A 22317-nucleotide genomic window follows, 5' to 3' on the forward strand; every position below is an offset into this window, starting at 1 on the left:
GGGTGGAATAGCTGCGCGGTAGAATATTTAGCTTTCGCGAGAGGCATCTACAGGTACGCGATTCTTTCATGGTATTCATGCATTCATTCAGCCAGCTATAATACATAGGCCTACACCAGAAATATCATCGATTGGATAATCGAACCAACGTTGTTTTTGTAAGTGTTACCGGAGTCGGGGAGCTCGCCCTATTTGAGCAAAGGGTGGCAGCTGTGATAGAGGATCGGCTCGTTTTTGGCGTGGTCCCGCCAGCCGAGGGGGATTCCGACTTCCAAGAGTATAGCTATTGGAAATCTGAAACTACAAAAATGGAGCTAGGTAAATATTACACAACGTTAAACATGTTTTTTTTTTCTTTTTTAATCGTTATACACTTTCTCCTGTGGCTGATAAGCCTGATAAGCTGATAAGACATCATCATGAGCCAAAAAATCATAATAGTCGCGGAACACCCGTTCATTTATCAATATCTTCTAACAAGGCCAACACTGCCATTGTCAACCTATCGATTATTGCCACATTTTGCGCATGCTTTTATATTCTCATTTATTTGGATGCATGCTGAGGATAGTTTGACAACCAAGGTGTCAATAATACGTACATAATTCGAAATCGACCGACTGGTTCATTGATGGATTGATTTTAAGTAACAATGGCTTGTGCTTACTCCACGCAACATCAAATAATAATATTGCAGTCAAGAAATCCACAACAAATGCATGAAGAGAGATCCATTAGCCCAGATGTCATGCGTGGTTCTGAAAATATGTAACGTTTAATAAACAAGCCATCATCAGTGTAACACATTTCAAGACATATAATAGTTAAGAGGTAATATCCTCACATAGCCACAGGGAGCAGCACCGAACACATATAATAGTTAAGAGGTAATATCCTCACATAGCCACAGGAAGCAGACTGAGCACATAAATAATAAAAGCTGTAACACATAGTATATGTATGTATAGCACATAGTCACAAGGGGGCAGCAGCAGATCACACATAAATGAAGTGGGCAGGTTTAAACGTCGTAGAAGACGCCCACCTTTACCTACCTATTTAAACTCTGACTTAGCTTTTTAACAGGAGAATCTCCTGGGCAGCGTATCGTTTTAGATATTCAGCTTGGAGACACTCCACGCATGTTATATACAATTCCTCTCCTTTTGTTTCATAGACAATTAGACCAAAACCTTTACCAAATAAAGTGAGTTAAAAGCGATCTTGTTTCAGCTATCTTTTCTGGATTAAAAGAACATAACGTCACTGAAAATAATAGTTGTCAGTATCCACGCCTGTGAAGTGGGAGACCGGGGTTTAATTCCCAGACGGGGAGTAAGGGAATTTTACTCAGTCCCCAACACATTCAACCTGACGTTATTTAAGAAGCATGAGTTGTCTGTGAGCAAGACACAGCCTTTGATTTCTGTGACAAGTTGAACGAAATTGACTACTCTGGTACAAATTGTACTCAGTGTCAGGATGGCCGAGCGGTCTAAGGCGCTGCGTTCAGGTCGCAGTCTCCTCTGGAGGCGTGGGTTCGAATCCCACTTCTGACAGACATTTTGAGGACATCACCATCATGATGACCTTATAGTTTCCAAGGATCCGCAAAGTTAGGTTCAACCACTGCGGCTACATGTTCCGCAAGTGGTGACATCACACACAAACGGCATGTTTGAGATTCAGCAGCTGGTGCACTCCAATCCAGCTCAGATACTGTTCTAACGCTGCAGACCAGGTCCTCACTTATGAAAGGCGAGAATTCTACCAATGAAAAACTAAGGCTTGCTAGCTTAAGAATTTGTGCTCCCAGACTTGAATTGGTCAGACTCAAGTTTACACCTGTAGATGTCAAAGTTCTTACTCATGTCGAGGAATGTGCTACTATAGAGTTCCTCATTAGTATAGTGGACCGGGAGACCAGGGTTCAATTCCCTGACGGGGAGTAAGGGAATTTTACTCACAGTCGCGAAAACATTCAACTTGATGTTATATAAGAAGCATGAGGTATCTGTAAGCAAGACACAGCCTTTCATTTCTGTGACAAGTTGAACGAAACTGAAACAACGTACCACTCTGGTACAAATTTTTATCAGTGTCAGGATCGCAGAGCGATCGTCTAAGGCCGCAGTCTCCTATGGAGGTGTGGGTTCGAATCCCACTTCTGACAGTACATTTGAGGATACCTAACGAAAAGCGAAATCACCATCATGTTGGCCTTTTGATTTCAAAGGATCCACAAAGTGGATCCTTTGAAATCAAAGCCTCTCCTGGAACCGTCACCTTATCGTGGTGGAGAGGTTTGCGTGTCCCTGTGAACCTGAGGGCTGTGTTGTCTGGAGCCATGTGCTCCTGGTAGGGTCTCCCATGGCAGAGTGGTCTCAGGTGAGGGGCCAGACTAAGAATGGTTCAGAAGACCCCAATGAATAAACTAAAAAGAGGAGGAGAGACCCTGCCCGGAGGAAGCCCGGGGCCCCCGTCTGGAGCCAGGCCCAGACGGAGGGCTCGCCGGCGAGCGCCTGGTGGCCGGGTTTGCCACGGAGCCCGGTCGGGCACAGCCCGAACAAGCTACGTGGCACCCCCCCCCTCTTCGCCCTGTGGGCCCACCACCTGCAGGGAGACCCGCTGGGGTCGGGTGCGCTGCCACATGGGTGGCAGTGAAAGGCAGGGGTCCCGACGGACCAGACCCGAGCGGCAGAAGCTGGCTCTGGGGACGTGGAACGTCACCTCACTGTGGGGAAAGGAACCGGAGCTTGTGAGGGAGGTGGAGCGCTACCAGTTAGATCTGGTGGGGCTCACCTCTACGCACAGTCTCAGCTCTGGTACCGTACTCCTGGATAGGGGTTGGACTCTATTCTTCTCTGGAGTTGCCCAGGGCGTAAGGCGCCGGGCGGGTGTGGGGATACTCATAAATCCCCGGCTGAGCGCCGCGGTGTTGGAGTTTACCCCGGTGGACGAGAGGGTCGCCTCCCTACGCCTAAGGGTGGTGGGGGGGAAAACTCTGACTGTTGTTTGTGCGTATGCACCGAACAGCAGTTCAGAGTACTCGGCCTTCTTGGAGACCCTGAATGGAGTCCTGTATGGGGCTCCGGTAGGGGACTCCGTAGTTCTGCTGGGAGACTTCAACGCCCACGTGGGCAACGATGGAGACACCTGGAGAGGCGTGGTGGGGAGGAACGGCCTCCCTGATCTAAACCCGAGTGGTCGTCTGTTACTGGACTTCTGTGCTAGTCATGGATTGTCCATAACAAACACCATGTTCGAACATAAGGGTGCTCATAAGTGTACCTGGTACCAGAGTACCCTAGGCCGAAGATCGATGATCGATTTCGTGATCGTGTCAGCTGATCTGAGGCCTTATGTTTTGGACACTCGGGTGAAGAGAGGGGCAGAACTGTCAACCGACCACCATCTGGTGGTGAGTTGGATCAGGGAATGGGGGAAGAGTCTGGACAGACCTGGTAAGCCCAAACGGGTAGTGCGGGTGAATTGGGAACGTCTGGAGGAGGTTCCCGTCCTAGAGATCTTCAACTCACACCTCCGGCGGAGCTTTTCTAGCATCCCTGTGGAGGTTGGGGGCATTGAGCCAGAGTGGGCGGTGTTCAAAGCCTCCATTGCTGAAGCTGCGGTGGTGAGCTGTGGCCTCAGGGTCTTAGGTTCCTCAAGGGGCGGTAACCCTCGGACACCGTGGTGGACACCGGTGGTCAGGGAAGCCGTCCGACTGAAGAAGGAGGCCTTCCGGGGTATGTTATCCCGGAGGACTCCGGACGCAGTTGCAGGGTACCGGCGGGCTCGAAGGGCTGCAGCCGCTGCCCGGGTGTGGGAGAAGTTCGGAGAGGACATGGAGAAGGACTTTCGGTCGGCACCAAAGTGTTTCTGGAAGACCATCCGACACCTCAGAAGGGGGAAACGGGGAAACATCCAAGCTGTGTACAGTAAGGGTGGGACTCTGTTGACCTCGACTGAGGAGGTAGTCGAACGTTGGAAGGAACACTTTGAGGAACTCCTGAATCCGACTAATACGTCCTCTATGATGGAGGCAGAGCTCGAAGTTGATGGTGGTTCATCGTCAATTTCCCTGGTGGAAGTCACTGAGGTAGTTAAACATCTCCGCAGTGGCAAAGCCCCAGGGATTGATGAGATCCAGCCAGAAATGCTAAAAGCTCTGGGTGTTGAGGGGCTGTCTTGGCTGACACGCCTATTCAACATTGCGTGGGAGTCGGGTACAGTGCCAAAGGAGTGGCAAACCGGGGTGGTGGTTCCCCTGTTCAAAAAGGGGGACCGGAGAGTGTGTGCCAATTACCGGGGTATCACACTTCTCAGCCTCCCTGGGAAAGTCTACTCTAAGGTGCTGGAAAGGAGGGTTCGGCCGATTGTCGAACCTCAGATTGAAGAGGAACAATGCGGTTTTCGCCCTGGACGTGGAACTACGGATCAGCTCTTCACTCTCGCAAGGATCCTGGAGGGGGCCTGGGAGTATGCCCATCCGGTCTACATGTGTTTTGTGGATTTGGAGAAGGCATATGACCGGGTCCCCCGGGAGAAACTGTGGGAGGTGCTGCGGGAGTACGGGGTAAGGGGTTCACTCCTCAGGGCCATCCAATCTCTGTACTCCCAAAGCGAGAGCTGTGTCCGCGTTCTCGGCAGCCAGTCAGTTCCGTTCCCGGTGGGTGTTGGCCTCCGCCAGGGCTGCGCCTTGTCACCAATCCTGTTTGTGATATTCATGGACAGGATATCGAGGCGTAGTCGTGGTGGGGAGGGGTTGCAGTTCGGTGATCTGAGGATCGCATCACTGCTCTTTGCAGATGATGTGGTCCTGATGGCATCATCGGCCTGTGACCTTCAGCACTCACTGGATCGGCTGGCGGCCGAGTGTGAAGCGGCTGGGATGAGGATCAGCACCACTAAATCTGAGGCCATGACTCTTAGCAGGAAACCGGTGGATTGCCCTCTCCGGGTAGGAAATGAGTCCTTAGCCCAAGTGAAGGAGTTTAAGTACCTCGGGGTCTTGTTCGCGAGTGAGGGTACGATGGAGCGTGAGATTGGCCGGAGAATCGGAGCAGCGGGGGCGGTATTGCGTTCGCTTTACCGCACTGTTGTGACGAAAAGAGAGCTGAGCCGCAAGGCAAAGCTCTCGATCTACCGGTCGATCTTCGTTCCTACCCTCACCTATGGTCATGAGGGGTGGGTGATGACCGAAAGGACGAGATCGCGGATACAAGCGGCCGAGATGAGTTTTCTCAGGAGGGTGGCTGGCTTCTCCCTTAGGGATAGGGTGAGAAGTTCAGTCATCCGGGAGGAACTCGGATTAGAGCCGCTGCTCCTTTGCTTAGAAAGGAGTCAGTTGAGGTGGTTCGGGCATCTGGTAAGGATGCCCACTGGACGCCTTCCTTGGGAGGTGTTCCAGGCACGACCAGTGGGGAGGAGACCCCGGGGAAGACCCAGGACTAGGTGGAGAGATTATATCTCAACACTGGCCTGGGAACGCCTCGGGATCCCCCCGTCAGAGCTGGTCAATGTGGCCCGGGAAAGGGAAGTCTGGGGCCCCCTGCTTGAGCTGCTGCCCCCGCGACCCGACCCCGGATAAGCGGACGACGATGAGGATGATGAGGATGAGGATCCACAAAGTTAGGTTCTCCCACTGCGGCAACATGTTCTGCAAGTCCTCACACAAACACCATGTTGAAGTTGTGGTTCAGAATTGATCTAAATGCAACGGCATTTAAATGTAAACGGCCTGCATTGGCCGTGAATCGAACCCGGGCCTCCTGCTTGGCAGGCGAGAATTTTACCTCTGAACCACCAATGCTTAAATGTGGTGTTATGCTTATATGTAGTGTCAAATCCGCCCGACACACATTTACACCCGCAGGACTCAAAGTCCTTGCTCACATCAAGAAATACTAGAACGCCACAGCTCCTCATTAGTACAGTGGTCAGTATCCATTGGTCATGCGTGCAATCAAGAATGTGAATATTAGTCCTTTTACTCAGTCTCAACACAACCAATGGAGGGGTTTTCTTGAAGGAGAATGTGTCTCTGGCAGGCGGGTAGCCACATAAGGGCCAACTTGGGCCAGTGCCACGATGATTGACAGCTGGCCCACCCTATCAGAAGTGCAAAATTGGCAGTTGGAAATTCCCAAAACGACTTGCTGGAGTCTGCCGCAGCTTTGCTATTGTGTAAAATAAAAAGTGTGTTAAATCTGTAAATTTTTGTTAATAAAGTTGAAGGGTCAACTGTGAGAGAGACTTCTCCACAATGAACATGATGAACTGCATACTCTTCTTAATTAAAAATATTTTCATTAATTTGGCTAATTGTAGTTATCTTCATTTTCAGGTCAAATCAGACCTTTGTAACAGGCTGCAAGGAGAGCACCTGCCTGCCTGAGGGTCTCAATCAATGGGCCGAGTCCAGAGGCATTTAATTACCAAAGGGCATTAGAGCTGTTTTTCTCAAAGCCCAGGAAAATCAAATGTCTGAATTCGGGGTGCAAAGTTTGTAAATAGGGATGATGGGATTGATTATTTATTATTTTATTTTCTAAAAAATAAACTAGTTCAACACAGTTAACCACATTTGCTTAATTTCTTTGATGGCTCAGATGTATGCTCTAGTTGATTTTGTGTTTTCACCATTCGTATCTATACAACCAATGTGTTTATGATTAAATTGTTTACAAGAGCACACAGGTCTTCATAGATCTAGCCTCTTAATTTTGCTTTCAAAGTGCACCAGATTGATGCATTTAACTTTAAAATGTAAAAAAAAATCTTCTGGGGAAGCATGCCCCCGGACCCCCCTAGAGGATCCGAGATCCACCCACCATAGTCTCTCAAAAACCTGTGGGAAACACTGCAATTGATTGTAACCTGTTCAGCCCTACACGCTGCATATTCAAACCTGGGGCAGGCAACAGTGGGCGTAACATTGTACTTAGGCATTTTATTGACCCAGCAAAAGGATATAAAATGTTGAAACTCTAAAAATAAACCTACTACTGTTGAAGTTGACAAAATGGTGTCAAACTGGCTCTCATCACCAGTGAGTAAAATGGCTTCTACAATACTAGACACTAACAATTAGAAATTTGTCATTTATCAAATAGCAGCATTTGTAAACAGAATCAGGACAATGATGTCATTTATCAACTGTCAAGACATAATTTAGATGTAATCTAAATAACTTAATATAACCAATGGCAGATGCCCTGTGAGGCAGGCATTTTACCTTTAATGACGCCCACTACTTCAGTCAGCTAACCTTGTGTTCTCAGGAGTACTCGCTGTACTCTCTCCAGCCCTGTTTGGAGAGACTTGGTCACGTAGATCTTGGAGCAGCTACCCCAAATTGATTGCAAAACATTTTCGACCAAAAATACCATGGATAGATATGTGTCCATATTATTCAAATCTAATTAAGACATTTCGTCAGTATAAAAATCATAACTAGGACTTCAAGCAGCCCCGGGAGGAGGTATTCACAGCACACACTCCGCCTTACCCAGCGGCTGCCATTTTTAAGCCATTCTCATGGACAGTCATGTCTCCAACATGTCTTTGTTCTTCAGCACCAGGTCAGTTTAATTTGTTCAATCTAAACAACAACTATCCTAAAACTTAAGGTGGACATGAGACCTAACTATCTTTTTGTGACGCAGAAGTACCTTTTAGTATACTCTTCGACACCACGACCAATGGCTATGGGCGGCGAGGTGTGTGTGGATGTGTGCAGTGCTCTGGGCAGCTGTTGACTATAGTGTCCAAGACAGGCTTAAGATTCTCAAAGACTTATTGTAGTATAACACAACGGTGTGGGTGAGGATGTGTTCTGAGTCGTTCTGGATGGCTGTTGATTTTGATGATCTCGTACGAGGGGGGGGGGGGGGATCATCAAAATACCCCCTCCCAAGAAGTCTCAGACCAAAATAATTTTTTGTTAATATTGACATTTTACATTTTTTCTTGAACTGTTATGTTGTTTTTAATCCAGGAAAGGCCGCCGAGACAGGATTGCTTTTAACTCGCTTTATTTGGTAAAGGTTTTGGTCTATTGTCTATTGTCTATGAAACAAAAGGAGAGGAATGGTATATAACATGCGCGGAGCGTCTCTAAGCTTTATATCTACGATACGCCGCCCAAGAGATTCTGCCTCCCAAAAGTTCAAGTCGTGTTTATTAGTGGTGGCTCGTTCGTCAACGAATCAGTTCGAACGAACAACTCTTTAAAACGAACAAATCGAACTGATTCGCCGCTCTCGTTCGTCGTCGTTCGTCTCGTTCATTCTCCGAGACTCGACTCCCAGCTCCACCCACTAGTCGCTGACTCGCGAGTCGCCGTTCGTTCACTGACTGTGTTTAGCGGTGAAGACTCGAGGACTGAGAAGTCACGAGAGTCAGCCGGGCAACAACATCCCGATTACGAACATGAAGCACTCCTCAGCTAAAAGGAACTTAGTTAATGTTGTGTTGATTGATGACCGTTTACACCTTTGCACGATCGTGATTCGTTTGAGAATGAGAATGAGGGAGGAGCTGAGTCTGACCGACTCGGCTGAGAACGTGCATTCGCGATTCGTTTGAACGAGAACGAGGGAGGAGCCGCTGAGTCTGACCGACTCCATGACTGAGAATCATGATTCACCGCTACCGGAAATGCGAACAAACGAACGAACGAATGAACGACTCTTCATGGCGAACTGACCGACGCAAACTGATTCTTTCAAACGAATCATGAAATCCACCACTAGTGTTTATATAGAGAGGTAAAGGTAGGCTTTTTCTACAACGTTTAAACCTGCTCTCTTCATATGTGTGTCCGTTGTTGCCCCCTTGTGGCTATGGGAGGATATTACCTTTTAACTATTGTATGTGCTCGGTGCTGCTCCCTGTGGCTATGGGAGGATATTACCTTTTAACTATTGTATGTGCTCGGTGCTGCTCCCTGTGGCTATGGGAGGATATTACCTTTTAACTATTGTATGTGCTCGGTGCTGCTCCCTGTGGCTATGGGAGGATATTACCTTTTAACTATTATATGTGCTCGGTGCTGCTCCCTGTGGCTATGGGAGGATATTATGGCTGAAATATGTCACAGAACACCAGGTTCACTTGCTCTTTAATCTGTATTTTTTTGCCATCTTTCTCTTGTCCTAAAAATATTTAATGAGAAAAAAAGTAGGCTATTACTGGCATGATTACGACCAGAGGTGTGAGTGTTTCTGTTTCTACGTTTTTCGTAGGACCCTTAATGATTGACACGTTTAACGTGTTTAGTGGGTGAACTGCTAGATTAGGGTTGAGTGTTGGCACACTGAGCCGCGTTTCTCTGGTCACATTTAGCCAAGATATTGTATCTGTTTAGGTTTCAGTCAGGACTTGGCGAGTCATTCATTGTCCAAGTCCATACATCAAACATATACTGTCAATATCTCATCCTCCACTGCAGACGGGTTCAGGTGAAACAGTGCTGCATTTGTTGATGCGAGTAAATCAACATCAACATCTTCCCTAAATGGATAGCACATAAATGTAGGGATTCGTTCAAGTAAACTACTAAAGGGAAAGATTACGGGCTTCTACTTCAAAGGGCAGTTTAAGTTGCATTGTCTCTGTCTCAGGCAACCAATGTGACTTCTACAGAACATACTGTCCGTGATTAACTGATCAATATCAGCTCTTTTAAGATAATCCTTTATTAGTCCCACAGTGGGGAAATTTGATTATCACCTTCCCTGCTTTCAAGATGAGCCAACACGTCAAAAACGATATCAGGTCATCCTATAAGGGCCAGACACACCTTGCTGAGGGAAGAATCTTCTGAGTTAATAATTACTTAAACACTCCACCAGCGGGTGCGGGTCGGTTCAGTATGCAAAGGTGTCTGAAAGGGTGGCAACATACGTTTGAGCTACACACGCCGTCCATTGATTGGTCGACAGAATCGTCAATTCCATGCAACAGAGGGATAATAAAGGCGCGTTCATGGTTCTGGTAATAACGAGACGCCTCGTCGCTGATGACGCTCACGCTTACGCATGTTCCCAACGTGACCGCTTCAAGTTCGCAGACCTTTATTTCCTTGTAGCCTATCACCTGCTATCCTTTTTCTTTTATTTATGAGAAGCACATTAGATTGCCACTGTATGGAAGGCTACACTTGCCCTTATCTAGAGCTGGTTTACCAGTACACAACGTTTAAAACTGAGCAAAGTCGATGCCAAAAGTATGTGATATGATGGTGTCGGGCTACTATGAGATCACGATGCTTACGTAGCTGCCGCGGCTATCGCCATCCAGCTTAAACCCCGCCCTACCATAAGGGTACAAGCCCAATGTGCCACAATTCACCGTTAATTAACGGCATTCTGACCAACTTTACGCCGTATTGAACGCTGTTTGACCAACTTTACTCCGTATTGTATACAATATGCAATAAACAGCGTTTCAAACGTCGTTCTGAATGTGGCGTTTGACCAACATAACTCTGTTCTGAACGCAATTTCAAACGGTGTTCAGAATGGCATAAAGTTGGTCAAACTGCGTCCAATACGGCGTAAAGTTGGTCAGAACACCGTTATACTGGGCTGCCCACTGCTGGGCTGCCCACTACTGGGCTGGGCCGAAGCGCACCTGCCGGTGGAAATGTGTCATTAAGTGATGGGAGGTATCTATCTATCTATAAGTAACTATCTATTCTTCCCAGTAGGCAATGTGGGAGCTACATCCAGGTTGGTGAAAGATGTGTGTGAACACACGATACTTGTGAACCTTCACTAAAACAAGAGAGGAGGCAGTCAACCCTGTTGTCAGATTTTTGGTCGAGGGGGGAGGGAGGGTAGGTGGGCATATTTCTCTTTTTTTTTCACCCCTGATGCGTTTGCATCACTGAGGTTTCATTTGATGTTTGTGTTTAATCAACTTCTTTTTTTGGGAAAAAGATTTTTTTATGCTGCCCAGATTTTCCATGGGCAGCATACAGCAGATAATATCAGTTTAGAACTTTAACGAATCACAGATGAATTGGGCCTAACTGAGAAGGTGGGGGCAGCTGTGACAGACAAAGGGTGGTTGCTGCAGTGCACAAGGCTGGGTGGAAGCATTATCCTTGTTGTGGTACAGGTCCTGGGAAAGTGTAGTACCATCATGTCTTCTTTCACCATATCACAAAGGCCACTGAAAAGCGCTGTTCTGAATCATGACCACATTGTGGTGTACTTTAACTTCTTCTTCTGTGATAACAGGACTTGTGATTGATGTCGGTTGCAGCTACCTGGGCGTACCTAGAAAGCGAGGCAGGTACAGAGTGGCAGGTAGACGAAGCAAAGGGACTGAACACAGGAACACGCAACAATGTGTTTGATTTATTTGTTAAGCTGTCAAAGGGAAAAGCCAAAAGTGCCCCCATGGTGGGAACAGGAGTTAATAAGTCAGTTGGGATACAGTAGCAGTATTCATGTGTATTTGTAGCCTACTGCTTTATAAAGATTAAAAAACGCCTAACTTACCGTCCACTGGGTGGCAGTATTAGCTTGTGCATTTAAAGACAACTCGCCTTGCTTTCGTGTTATTGGGAATTCCATCGCACAACGTTACCAATAGCTTTTCACTGAGTCGTTATGAAGCCACCTTAAAGTTAGGAGTCAAACTTTTGCTTCTGGAGGAAGTGTTTCTGTATTGATGGAAATACCTAGGTCTATAGACCTCAGAGTTTTTGATTTGTAGAAATAGGCTTTTTCAATGGCAACATGTGTGATATTATCACAATTATTGTTGGATGTAATTTGAACAGATATAATAAGTACATTTGATCAATGGCAGCTGTTCCAACCACCAAGATTCAAAGCCATGAGAGCCATATGTAGTAGTAGACTAGTAGTAGTAAAAGTCTAGTAGTAGTAGTAGTAGTAGTAGACTTTATTGACCCCATGGGGCAGTTGGGTTTGCGGCACAGTCACACTTCATGGCACAACATCAGACATATGACACAAACAAATAGTCCATACATCAGACACCGACAGACATAACATGAAGAACATACATCACACACTACAATACACTATACACCCTTGGGTATGACCAGGCCAGCTGGACACAAACATATTGTTTGGTTGTTAACAGAAAAATGGACATTTCAGGAATTGTGTCGACATCATTTAGACACTAAATGCTTCAGTGTGAGAACCATGTCTCTCTCTGCTGTTTTAACACTCGGCTGCATCTGAAACTATTCACTGAATGATAGCACTTCATTTGTTGTTTTAGAGGTTGAGTACGAGCACACGTTCACCCATTTTGGGTGGTTGTATTGTCATTTGATGAAACACCATACTTCACATCCTACTCCACAGCAGACATTCTGCTTTATACTCCCAGTTAATATATGCACACCCCTGAAATCACTCAATTAGTTTGACTTTAGAGGGTTTGTCGTGTTTGCAACATGTTTCTCCAACTTTAGCGACACCTTTCTATTATGAGTACCATGAGCCCATGAGAGTTGAAAGTTCACGTTACACCTGCTTTTGATACCTCAGGTTGTGTGTCAGGTACAGAACAAATGCTTCGACTTTCACCACCACCACCACCTGTTTCTGCAGGGTTCGGGTTGAACGCTCCAAAAGTATAGCAGACTTTTTTCCTTCCCTGTGTGCGAGCAAGGACATGTGCAGACACCAAACCGAAGGCCATGGACACTTCCTGGAGATTATAACACAGTAATATTATTGTCCAGCGGTTGTTGACATTTTCCCCAAACACTGATTAGGCCCATTCTAGCAGTAACAATCCCAGCCCAGGAGAGAGTGAGAGCGAGAGGGAGAGAGACGGAGTTTCACACACATCTCAGAAGATACTGTCAGGTAACGGTAACGCTTTTGGTAGGGCACTGAGAGGAGGCAGAGCACAACTAGAGTCCTGCTGCTATTAAAAAGGGTGATAAACATCTACATGTAAAGGCTAAGTCAGGTACTTTGCTTCTTTATACCTCCGGTCGAGCCTCGATATCCAGAAGCAGGGGAAAGGAACCACCACTGGATTGGGTCTTGGTCTTCGCTCTCCGTCCGTCCGTGGCACCCAGAGGTGTCGTTTTAAGGGTGGGGGTGGAAGGTAGTGTGGGGCTGCAGCCATGTTGAGTAGGCTGGTCTGGTTGATGATGGTCCTGGGCACCGGCGCCGTGGCTAGGGCCTGCCCGGACGCAGAAATGTTCAGGGAGCTGGCCCTGGCCCTGTTCAAGGACCGGGTGCTGGGGCGGATGGGCCTAGAGGTCCCGCCAGTGGCCCCTGAGTCGCCCCTGGGTTGGAAGGGCCCCGGGCGGCGGCCCCGGAGGTCTAGCAGCGCCGCGGGGGCTGAGGAAGACCACAAGCAGGACCTGGACACCTCCCAGATCATTGTGTTCCCCAGCTCTGGTAAGACAAAGTTTTCCACAAATCCAGCCTGAGTTGGTTAGGAAGGCCTCAATGGAAAGCACGCATAGGCCTCTGTGATTGATTTTACATTATCTAACTAGATGCTTTCAAGCTTCTTAAGTCTCAGGAAAACGTAATCTGGTGAAAACTCAAGACTTTACAGCATTTTCTGTTGTATGTGCAAATATCCAAATACAATAGAAAGAGTAAATGGTGATTTTCCCAAGGGCGTGGTTCCCCGTGGTGCCATTTGATTTCGAAACTTTAACACATCAACGGCTAATTAAGACGTGCGTTTGGTTGACAATTCAAGAGATATTTTTTATTTAAAAGACAACTAAAACGACCCCCTTCTCCCTTTCGTTTGATTCACTTGGCAGACTCGCCGTGCAGCAGGACCGAGGTGCGGGATGCTGAAACGGCCACCTTCCGCTCCTTTCACTTCCAACCGTCCGTCAACCACCAGGAGCTCTTGATCACCTCGGCTCACTTCTGGTTCTACGCCGGGCCCGAGTCTAACTCCTCCGCCCCGCTCTACATCCTGACCTCGGGGCAACACCCGGGCCACTTGGCCGCCGAGACTCCGTCAGTGACCAGCCCGGACGGCTGGGCCACCTACGACCTGGACAATCACCACCGGCCGGCCGCTGTTTACTCGGGGCCGCTGACGCTGCAGGTGCGCTGCACCGACCGCCTGCACCTCACAGACGACCCGGATAGAACGCCTTTCCTTCATCTCCGCTCTCGCCGCCGGGTCTCCGGTCGTTGGCCGCGCCACGCGATCCCATGGTCCCAGTCCGCCGTGGACCTGTTGCAGCGGCCCTCGCAACAGCAGCCGAAGAGCCGAGACTGTTGGCGGGACGAGGTGGACATCAGCTTCGACGAGCTGGGCTGGGGAAACTGGATCGTCCACCCCAAGGTGGTGACTTTCAGCTATTGCCACGGTAACTGCTCGGCACCCGACCGCGGCGCAGCTCTGCTGGGGATCCGGCAGTGCTGCGCCCCGGTCCCGGAGTCCATGAGGTCCTTGAGGATCACGACCACGTCGGACGGCGGGTACTCCTTCAAGTACGAGACTCTGCCCAACATCATACCTGAAGAGTGCAGCTGTGTCTAAACAGACTAGGCAGAAAACTATGCAATGAAATATATGTACAAGACAGTAGTAGACTTATTGGGCTTGAATCTTGAATCTTGCTTGATCCCCTCCCCAGCTGAAACTTTATAGCTCACTTATTACACCCATGAAAACTGTTCTTGTCGCTCGTCCTTCCCACATTTCTGCAATGATGCTTTGCTACAATATGCTTAAGTTGTATGTTTATGTATGCATAAATAAACTCCACTGAGCCATGAACATTTTTTCTGAGAAACCATTGGGGGCAGTGAAGGCTGACCGTGGGACCACATACCACTTCAGTCTTGTTACTCTGTCAAGCCATCCATTTAAATCAAATGCATGTCTACCTGTGCACACCTTCTCAAAATGTATTAATCCGTCGTTTGGTGGATCGTTAAACCTTTCCCTCTTAAAAGCAGTACCAACAATAGATATTAGTCAATGCTACCCATGAGAAGGTCTGTCAAAGTCAGATGTTTAGAAAACAAACTTTAGTGGCGCAAAATGTTAGAAATAATGTTTGTGCTTGGGACAACAGACACTTCAAATTCAAATGCATTTATTAACTGGCCATTAGAAAATTACAAAAACAAACATTACAAAGCCAAACCATATTAAAAGGGAATGTTGTACCATGTGTAAAGTATTCTTTAGTCAAAGAAAAATAAACTGTAGACAACTTAACAATACACAAACCAGCTCCAGTTGATAATGTTCCAGATGACTAAAGGTCTAATTCCCAGGAGGCCTCGACAGCAAGAATCTGGTTGTCCACCGATAGGTGGACCACCGATAGGTGGACAACCAGATGAGCTACAACGTACGGGGGTTTAAAATGCCTAACAACATGAAGTCAGTTGGAATCGGCACACAGGCTGTTACAGGGGTAGAGACTGCAAGACCAACAGGTTAAACCATCAGGAACCATTTGTATAACACACACACTTGACACACACCTGCGAAGCCACCATTGAACCAGAAAACGTTAAAGTGCCACAATTTCTTTTCAGAGAAGTAGGTTATTACCAAAAGCAAAACGAAAAATAAGACTTAAAGCTCAACAGTCAAAGGCCAACATTCGCAATAGTATGGTCTCGTCAACTCGAACAAAACACCATCCAGTCATTGTAGAAATAGTTTCAAGCTTTTCCCAGGTAAACATCTTAAATTTGAATTTCTGCGTAATACAAGGAGTGGCTTACGAATCCACACACACATTTTGGGTTGAAATGTAAAGTGGTGACATAACACAACTCATCAACTGTCACACACTCTCACCACGTACCCACCCACACATTTGTGAGGGAGGAGAACAATCATCTATAACTTTGCCTGTAGGGAGAGCAGAACCTTGAATCCCTTTCAAAGAACAAAACTTAACGAACAAGGCATCCCCCCATAGCGGTGCCAGCTTTGGATTGTATTTGTTGTTTGGGCCTTTAATACTGAAACGCACATTTCTCTCTCCCCCTCTCACACACACACACACACCTCTCCCTCACTCTTTGGTTTTCCCGGCTCGTTCGACACTTTGTGTGTCCTTCCGTTTGGGGACCGTGGGAAGCTGGGCTCAGGCATGGACTCCTGGAAAAACACAGATCATCCATTAGAACTGCAGGTACTGTACCTGTAGGCCATGCGATTCGTTTGAACCATTCAGCAACATCATTATTGCAATAACCTGTGGTCACCAGAGGGGGGCGCCACCGTTTGTGACCCTTTAAATGGGGATTGAAATAAGGGGGGTTGGGGGGGGTCGTGATTTGCAAACAGTCACTAAATCCTACACACTGCACCAATAACCGTCAACCACTCAAGATAGGTAAACATCCCCAAGCGCTACCTTTCTCACCGCCCTCGGCGCGTCTCTCCTCGGCGAGGTTGTGCCGGTTCTGCTCGGCCGCCGTGGGGTCCGGGCCCCCGCTGCCCCCCTGGCCCACCAGGTCCAGCTGCAGCTGGGCCTGCCTTATGTGGCGCCGCAGCCGCTCCAGCTCCTGGCCACCGCCGCCTCCGCCTCCGCCGCCGCCCCCCTCAACCGCGGGACTCGCCCGCCCAGAGTCCGCAAGCGCCAGGAGCGCCGGCCCGGCCTCCTCCTTGGGCCGGCCCTGCTTCACCGTGGCGTGGTAGCCCGGGGGCGCCGAGGCGGGCAGCGGCGCCGTGCCTGCCCGCCGCTGCTGCCCGCCTCGGGGGGGTGGCGGCGGCTTGGGGCGGGACACCAGGGCGGCCCGCCGGCGGAATGTGTCACGGAGGCCGCCCACGCCGAGGTGCACCATCTCCAGGAGCGTGAGGAGCAGGCAGAGGAAGGACACCACGTACATGATCAGCAGGAAGATGGTCTTCTCGGTGGGCCGCGACACGAAGCAGTCCACCGTGTGCGGGCAGGGCAGCCGCGTGCACACGTAGTCCGGCGCCACGCGGAAGCCGTACAGGAGGAACTGGCCATAGAGGAAGGCCACCTCGAAGGCGGCGCGGGACAGCAGCTGGCAGGCGTAGACCTTCATCAGGCCGTCCGCCTGGATCTGACGCCGGCTATCGTGCTTCTTCCCCGGGCCTGCAGGAGGAGAGACCAGGAGGAGAGACCAGGAGGAGAGACCAGGAGGAGCCAAGGAGAGGAGTAGCCAAGAGGAGAGGCCAGGAGGAACCAGGAGGAGAGACCAGGAGGAACCAGGAGGAGAGACCAGGAGGAGAGACCACGAGGAGGAGACAAGAGGAGAGACCACGAGGAGGAGCCAAGAGGAGAGACCGGGAGGAGAAAAAAAAAAACCAGGAGGAGACATACCGGTTAAAAATGTACCCGACTCCTGAATAACTCAGGATGACGTCATGTGTACAGCCAGGCATTAACACGACTACCACTATTCACGGTAGGGGGTTCAATTCCCACTGGGGCCACCCATGCTGAGACATGAATGCGCTCATGGTATCACAAGGCTCTTCTGACACAGGCGTCCGAACAAGCGCGTTCACATTACGTACTGGTCCGACGTTTAAAAGAACCACGTTTAGCTTAGCATGCTAAAGCTCCAGATGCGCTGCCTCCCTCTGGCATACCGTTGTCCACCTTCGCCTTCTCCTCCTTCTCGGGCTCGATCTCCTCCTCCATCATGGGGTCCTCCTCCCCGTCCTCCATGGCCTCCTCATAGTCTCGCGCGGCACCGCGGGTCACGATGGGCATGCGCTTGCGGTGGCGGACGGGCCGGTACTGTGCGTCGCCCATGCGGGCCACCTTGTGCGTGGCGAAGCCCAGGTACATGATGGTGGGCGTGGTGATCATCAGCACCTGGTGAGGAAGGGATGGAAGAGGGGGAGGAGTCACGTCAACCGCAAAAAACGTATACGACCGTTCAAAAGTTTGGGGGGGGGGGGCACCTATGTAGATGTTCTATTAAAGAAAAAAAAAAAAATCAACCGTTTCCAGCTAGAATAGTCATTTACCACATTAACAATGTCTAGACTGTATCTCTGATTCATTTAATGTTATCTTCATTTAATCTTCTCAGGGCTTTTCTAAGTGACCCCAAACAGTGTTGGGGTGGGGGGGGGGGGTTACATTTACTCCAACCAGACGGGCCGCCCCGGGACTTACCTGGAAGACCCAGAAGCGGACGTGCGAGAGCGGGGCGAAGGCGTCGTAGCAGACGTTCTCGCAGCCGGGCTGCTGCGTGTTGCACACAAAGTTGCTCTGCTCGTCGTGGTAGATGGTCTCGCCGCCCACCGCCGTCAGCACGATGCGGAAGATGATGAGCACCGACAGCCACACCTTGCCCACAAAGGTGGAGTGCGTGGAGATCTCGTCCAGCAGCCGCGTGAGGAAGCTCCAGCTCATGGTGTCTGCTGCGGCCCGGGGGGGGCGGGGCCTAGCTCAGGGAGCTGGGACGGCCAATCGGAAAGACACGGGGAGTTAGCAGGGAGAGAGAGAAAGGTCCACAGACAGAGACAGACTAAGAAGAGAGGGAGAGAGAGAGAGACAGAAAGGAAGAAACCGAGAGAGAGACCAAGAGAGAGACAGAGAAAGAGACAGAGACAGAGAAAGAGACCGACCGACCGACCGAGAGAGAGACCAAGAAGAGAGGGGGAGAGAGACAGGAAGAGAGATGGCCAGACAGAGAGACAAAGAAGAGGGGAAGAGGCAGACAGACCAAGGAGAGAGAAAGAGACAGACCAAGAAGAGAGACAGACCAAGAAGAGAGAAAGAGAGAGACAGACCAAGAGAGAAAGACCAAGAAGAGAGAAAGAGAGAGACAGACCAAGAAGAGAGAAAGAGAGAGACAGACCAAGAAGAGAGAAAGAGAGAGACAGACCAAGAAGAGAGAAAGAGAGACAGACATTTTGTTGTCAGCCAGTGACAGGTTGAGCGTCTTGTTCAGGGACTGCGTACTCTGCCAGTAGCCACAACATTATCCTGCCCTCAGAAATACCACACAGTTATGTGTGGTATGGTTGATTTTATTTCTAAACCGTCCAATTCATATTAGTTTATTACCTTCCATCATGCTGACAAGCATTTAATTAATTTCTAACAATCGGCTGCCAGCTACACTGGAGGGTCATGTGACTAAGTGGAGGTGATAGTCTACGATATAGGAATCTATATCAGCAACAATGTGTGCAACAACATGAGGTTACCAGAGGGGGCGCCATTGCAAAAAGGTTTAATAACGGGATGAAAAGGTATTGTGGATTAACATTTCTAATGCATTAAAAAAACTGATTATTTATTATTAAAGTTGTCGTCTTTTCCAAGTGCTTCCTTAACCTCATGAGTTCAACAGAAGTTATGCAACCACTATTTGTCATCACAAGGGGAGTGGGGGATCTTTAGAAAAAGAGGGGGAAGAAAGTCAACACTTGCTACGAGTTCTCGGAGCAGCGAGAGTCTTAGCCAGAGGCAGCAGTCCACCAGCGAAGGCTCTAATCCAACATTCCTTCATCTTGTTGCCATGCCGACTTCAAACTGCTAACACCGGCATCAAAGAGGAGGCTAGCATGTTGCAGCTAGTCGCGAATGGAAACTTTGTGTGGGTTTAGGGCAGGTGTCATGATGCCTTTTTAAAATACACAACAGGCCTTTATACTTATAGAGAGCTTACGACTCTTAAGAAAGGCTGATGGACCTAGCGAGCTGTTGGGACCGTCATACTCCGTTACTGACATGAATAAAACCCATTGCAACGATACAAGTAAAAAACAATGCATACAAATTAGGAGTAACGAGAGGTTCTTATTCAAAACAAACAAGGCCACCACACAAATTAACCGCAACTGCTCATGGAAGCATTTACAGAGTTTACAGTGGAAGTCGTCTGTAAAACCACAAAACATTACCGTCTTTATGGCTACCAAACAAATGGTCTCCACAACTCCAAGTGCCATCCATAATAGAGGTTTATAAACCATAACTAAATGTTGTGATTCCTTGGCCAAGGAAAGCGACGACCTCCCAGCCAAACCGCAACATTCTCCAGTTCTTCTCAACTTTACTCATCTTTTTAATCACCATCCTCCTCCTCTGCATGGTATTTAACCGAGACGCACAAAACCACTGCATCAATTCCAGTAAAAAAGTTTAAAAAAAACGAAGCGTATGTTGGCAGCATCAGTTAAACAAATCCGCAACACATCTAACGGGAGAAAAGTTCAAGTGATGTGGTCCTGATCGGGCCCAGTTAACGGAACTGTGCTTCACAGATGGCCTGATAGAGCCTCTCATGGTTGGTCGTTATGTGGATACCAAGAGAGCCAATTTGATTTTGGTTAAGGGAGCACGTCCATTTATAACCTCATCCTGTCATACCAAACTCACAAACAAATGGAACTTCCAATCAACTGAACCACTAATGGTGGAGTTCCGTTACCAGTCCCAAAAACTGCATCCCAACATCAGGTACATTCCACAATGTATTGGACAGGATGACCCCTCGATATGAACCAGATTGTTGTTCAAGTACACAATCATACCGTAGACTAATCCAATAGGCACATAATGACTTAAGTTGAGTGATAACTAACAATTATTGTGGTGAGCTTAATGTTTTGTAGGGACCTAAACTCAGCATCATAAGTTCAGGCATATTTTATGTCTTCGTTTCACACACACCACAACCCCTCCCCCACAGACACACACTTTGAGGGGTTTTAGATATAGCTTACACAAAGGGCAACGTGTTAGGTACACCATTGAATCAAATTACACAAAAAAATGCTTCTGCCCCAATGCCAAGGACTCATAACAGCCATGCCTTCAGGATTATTTGTGCTCGATTAATTGTGGAATAAGACGCCTAAGATGCCAAACAATGACTTTGTTTTTTGGAGCTCAGACTTGATACCCTTTAAATCTGAAAAAGAAATCGCCCAAAAAAACGCATCACAAGTTTTAACAAGCCCACTTTGCTGTGAACCTACAAGTTAAGGAAGCCAACACCTCTTTCCAACTTCATACCACATTCATGTCTAAGCCAATATTAAAGGCCATTACTCAGACATTAGATAGCAAACGAGAACCATGTTTTTTGTGGGGTACTTTTGACTGGGTCATCAACGCGCACGTGTCTTGAGTTCTGTTGTTTTGAGAGAAACTCAAACTCACAGGCCCATAAACTTTAAACAAACTCGTCACACAACAAACCTCTTCCACACCACATGAAATCCTTGGGCCCTCTGTGATTACGGCTACCTTGAGCACAACAGTTCTTAAAGTTTGCTGCTGACTGGTACGATGAAGCGTGTCGAACAAACTGCATATTAAAAATTAAAAATACAATGCCCATTAAACACAATTGCAAAAGCCACACCACAAAGGCAAACGCCAGAGAAAACGTCAGTTCAACGGATGCTTTGCAGGCGGGCCAATATTATAATATACTTCTGCAGTATAGAGTTTGGACAGTGCAAGGCTAATTAATTAAATTTAAGTGGAGTTATCTTTCATAGGTGACCCACACTTTTTCCAGACTTGACTACATCATACAGGCAAGACCTTTCCTCTTCCACAGCTCAAGTCGCTTGAGCTGTAGCTACAATTCTAGATAATTAGAATAAAACAATTTACAGTGAACCATTCCTGGATGGACAGACCCGTGGATGGGCAAATGTTTTGAGAAAAAAAAAAATTCTGAGCAACTAGCTGTAGTGAAAAAATCCACATAATGCAGCTTTTAATGAACAACAGCCCCAAAAACTGCTGTTCGTGTCAACTTTGGCCTCCACTTAAAATGTGAAAAAAATGGTATACATCTGTGTTTCTCGTCGGAAAGAGACAGGTATGTCAGCTGTTGGGTTGAGACTGTGGATCCTGTAGAGACTCTCCTGTTAGTAAACACACCTCGCAGCCCCTTGCACCGGACTAGAGACACACCATCACACGTTTGGGAGGGGGGGGCTCGGGAATCGAACCCGGGTCACTGCTGTCCTGATCGCAGCGACCCGATTTCGATTCACGCCTGTGGTCCTTTGCTTCATGTCCTCCCCTCTCTCTACCATACCTTCCTGTCTATCTCAATCTATCATAAAGCATAAAATGCAAAAAAATAAATCTTTAAAATATTTTAAAAAAAACTCATCCGGTCCCCATGCAAAACAAACCACACTTCACCGGAGAAGTCCTGGTGGAAAATGATGGGGAAGGAAGGGGGGGGAGAATATGTGAACACACCACGGATCCACATTCCTCCATAACCAGAAGCAGAGCACCGGGCTGCAGGACGAAAACATCAACCAGCATGGAAAATAAACTGCACTCACAAGTTCAAAATAGTCCCCTATATATCAAATGGATGTTTCCAC

General features: G+C 48.0%; 2 protein-coding genes and 2 non-coding genes across 4 annotated transcripts; 2 read left to right on the plus strand and 2 right to left on the minus strand.

Annotated features, from left to right (window-relative positions):
- Positions 1-1476: 1476 nt before the first annotated feature.
- On the plus strand, positions 1477-1559 carry AC3HAE_040414 (transfer RNA leucine (anticodon CAG)). The gene has a single exon. It is a non-coding gene; the product is annotated as a tRNA-Leu (tRNA).
- A 4182-nt stretch (positions 1560-5741) lies between these two features.
- On the minus strand, positions 5742-5812 carry AC3HAE_040432 (transfer RNA glycine (anticodon GCC)). The gene has a single exon. It is a non-coding gene; the product is annotated as a tRNA-Gly (tRNA).
- Positions 5813-13132: 7320 nt separating this feature from the next.
- On the plus strand, positions 13133-14529 carry inha (inhibin subunit alpha; the record flags this gene model as incomplete). Its single annotated transcript, XM_084487892.1, has 2 exons — positions 13133-13412; positions 13793-14529. The coding sequence occupies 2 exons, from the start codon at positions 13133-13135 to the stop codon at positions 14527-14529; spliced, it is 1017 nt and encodes a 338-aa protein (XP_084344018.1).
- Positions 14530-15977: 1448 nt separating this feature from the next.
- On the minus strand, positions 15978-18396 carry LOC311369669 (gap junction gamma-1 protein-like). The gene is made up of 4 exons (XM_084487891.1): positions 18119-18396; positions 17584-17812; positions 16376-17083; positions 15978-16116 (listed from the first exon to the last, which is right to left on the minus strand). Exons 1-4 carry the CDS (start codon positions 18356-18358, stop codon positions 16103-16105), a joined length of 1191 nt encoding a protein of 396 aa, XP_084344017.1. The 5' UTR covers positions 18359-18396; the 3' UTR covers positions 15978-16102.
- Between the last annotated feature and the right edge of the window lie 3921 nt (positions 18397-22317).

The sequence above is a fragment of the Micromesistius poutassou genome (assembly GCF_964030765.1).
Source record: "Micromesistius poutassou genome assembly, chromosome: 24".
Taxonomy (NCBI): Eukaryota; Metazoa; Chordata; class Actinopteri; order Gadiformes; family Gadidae; genus Micromesistius; species Micromesistius poutassou.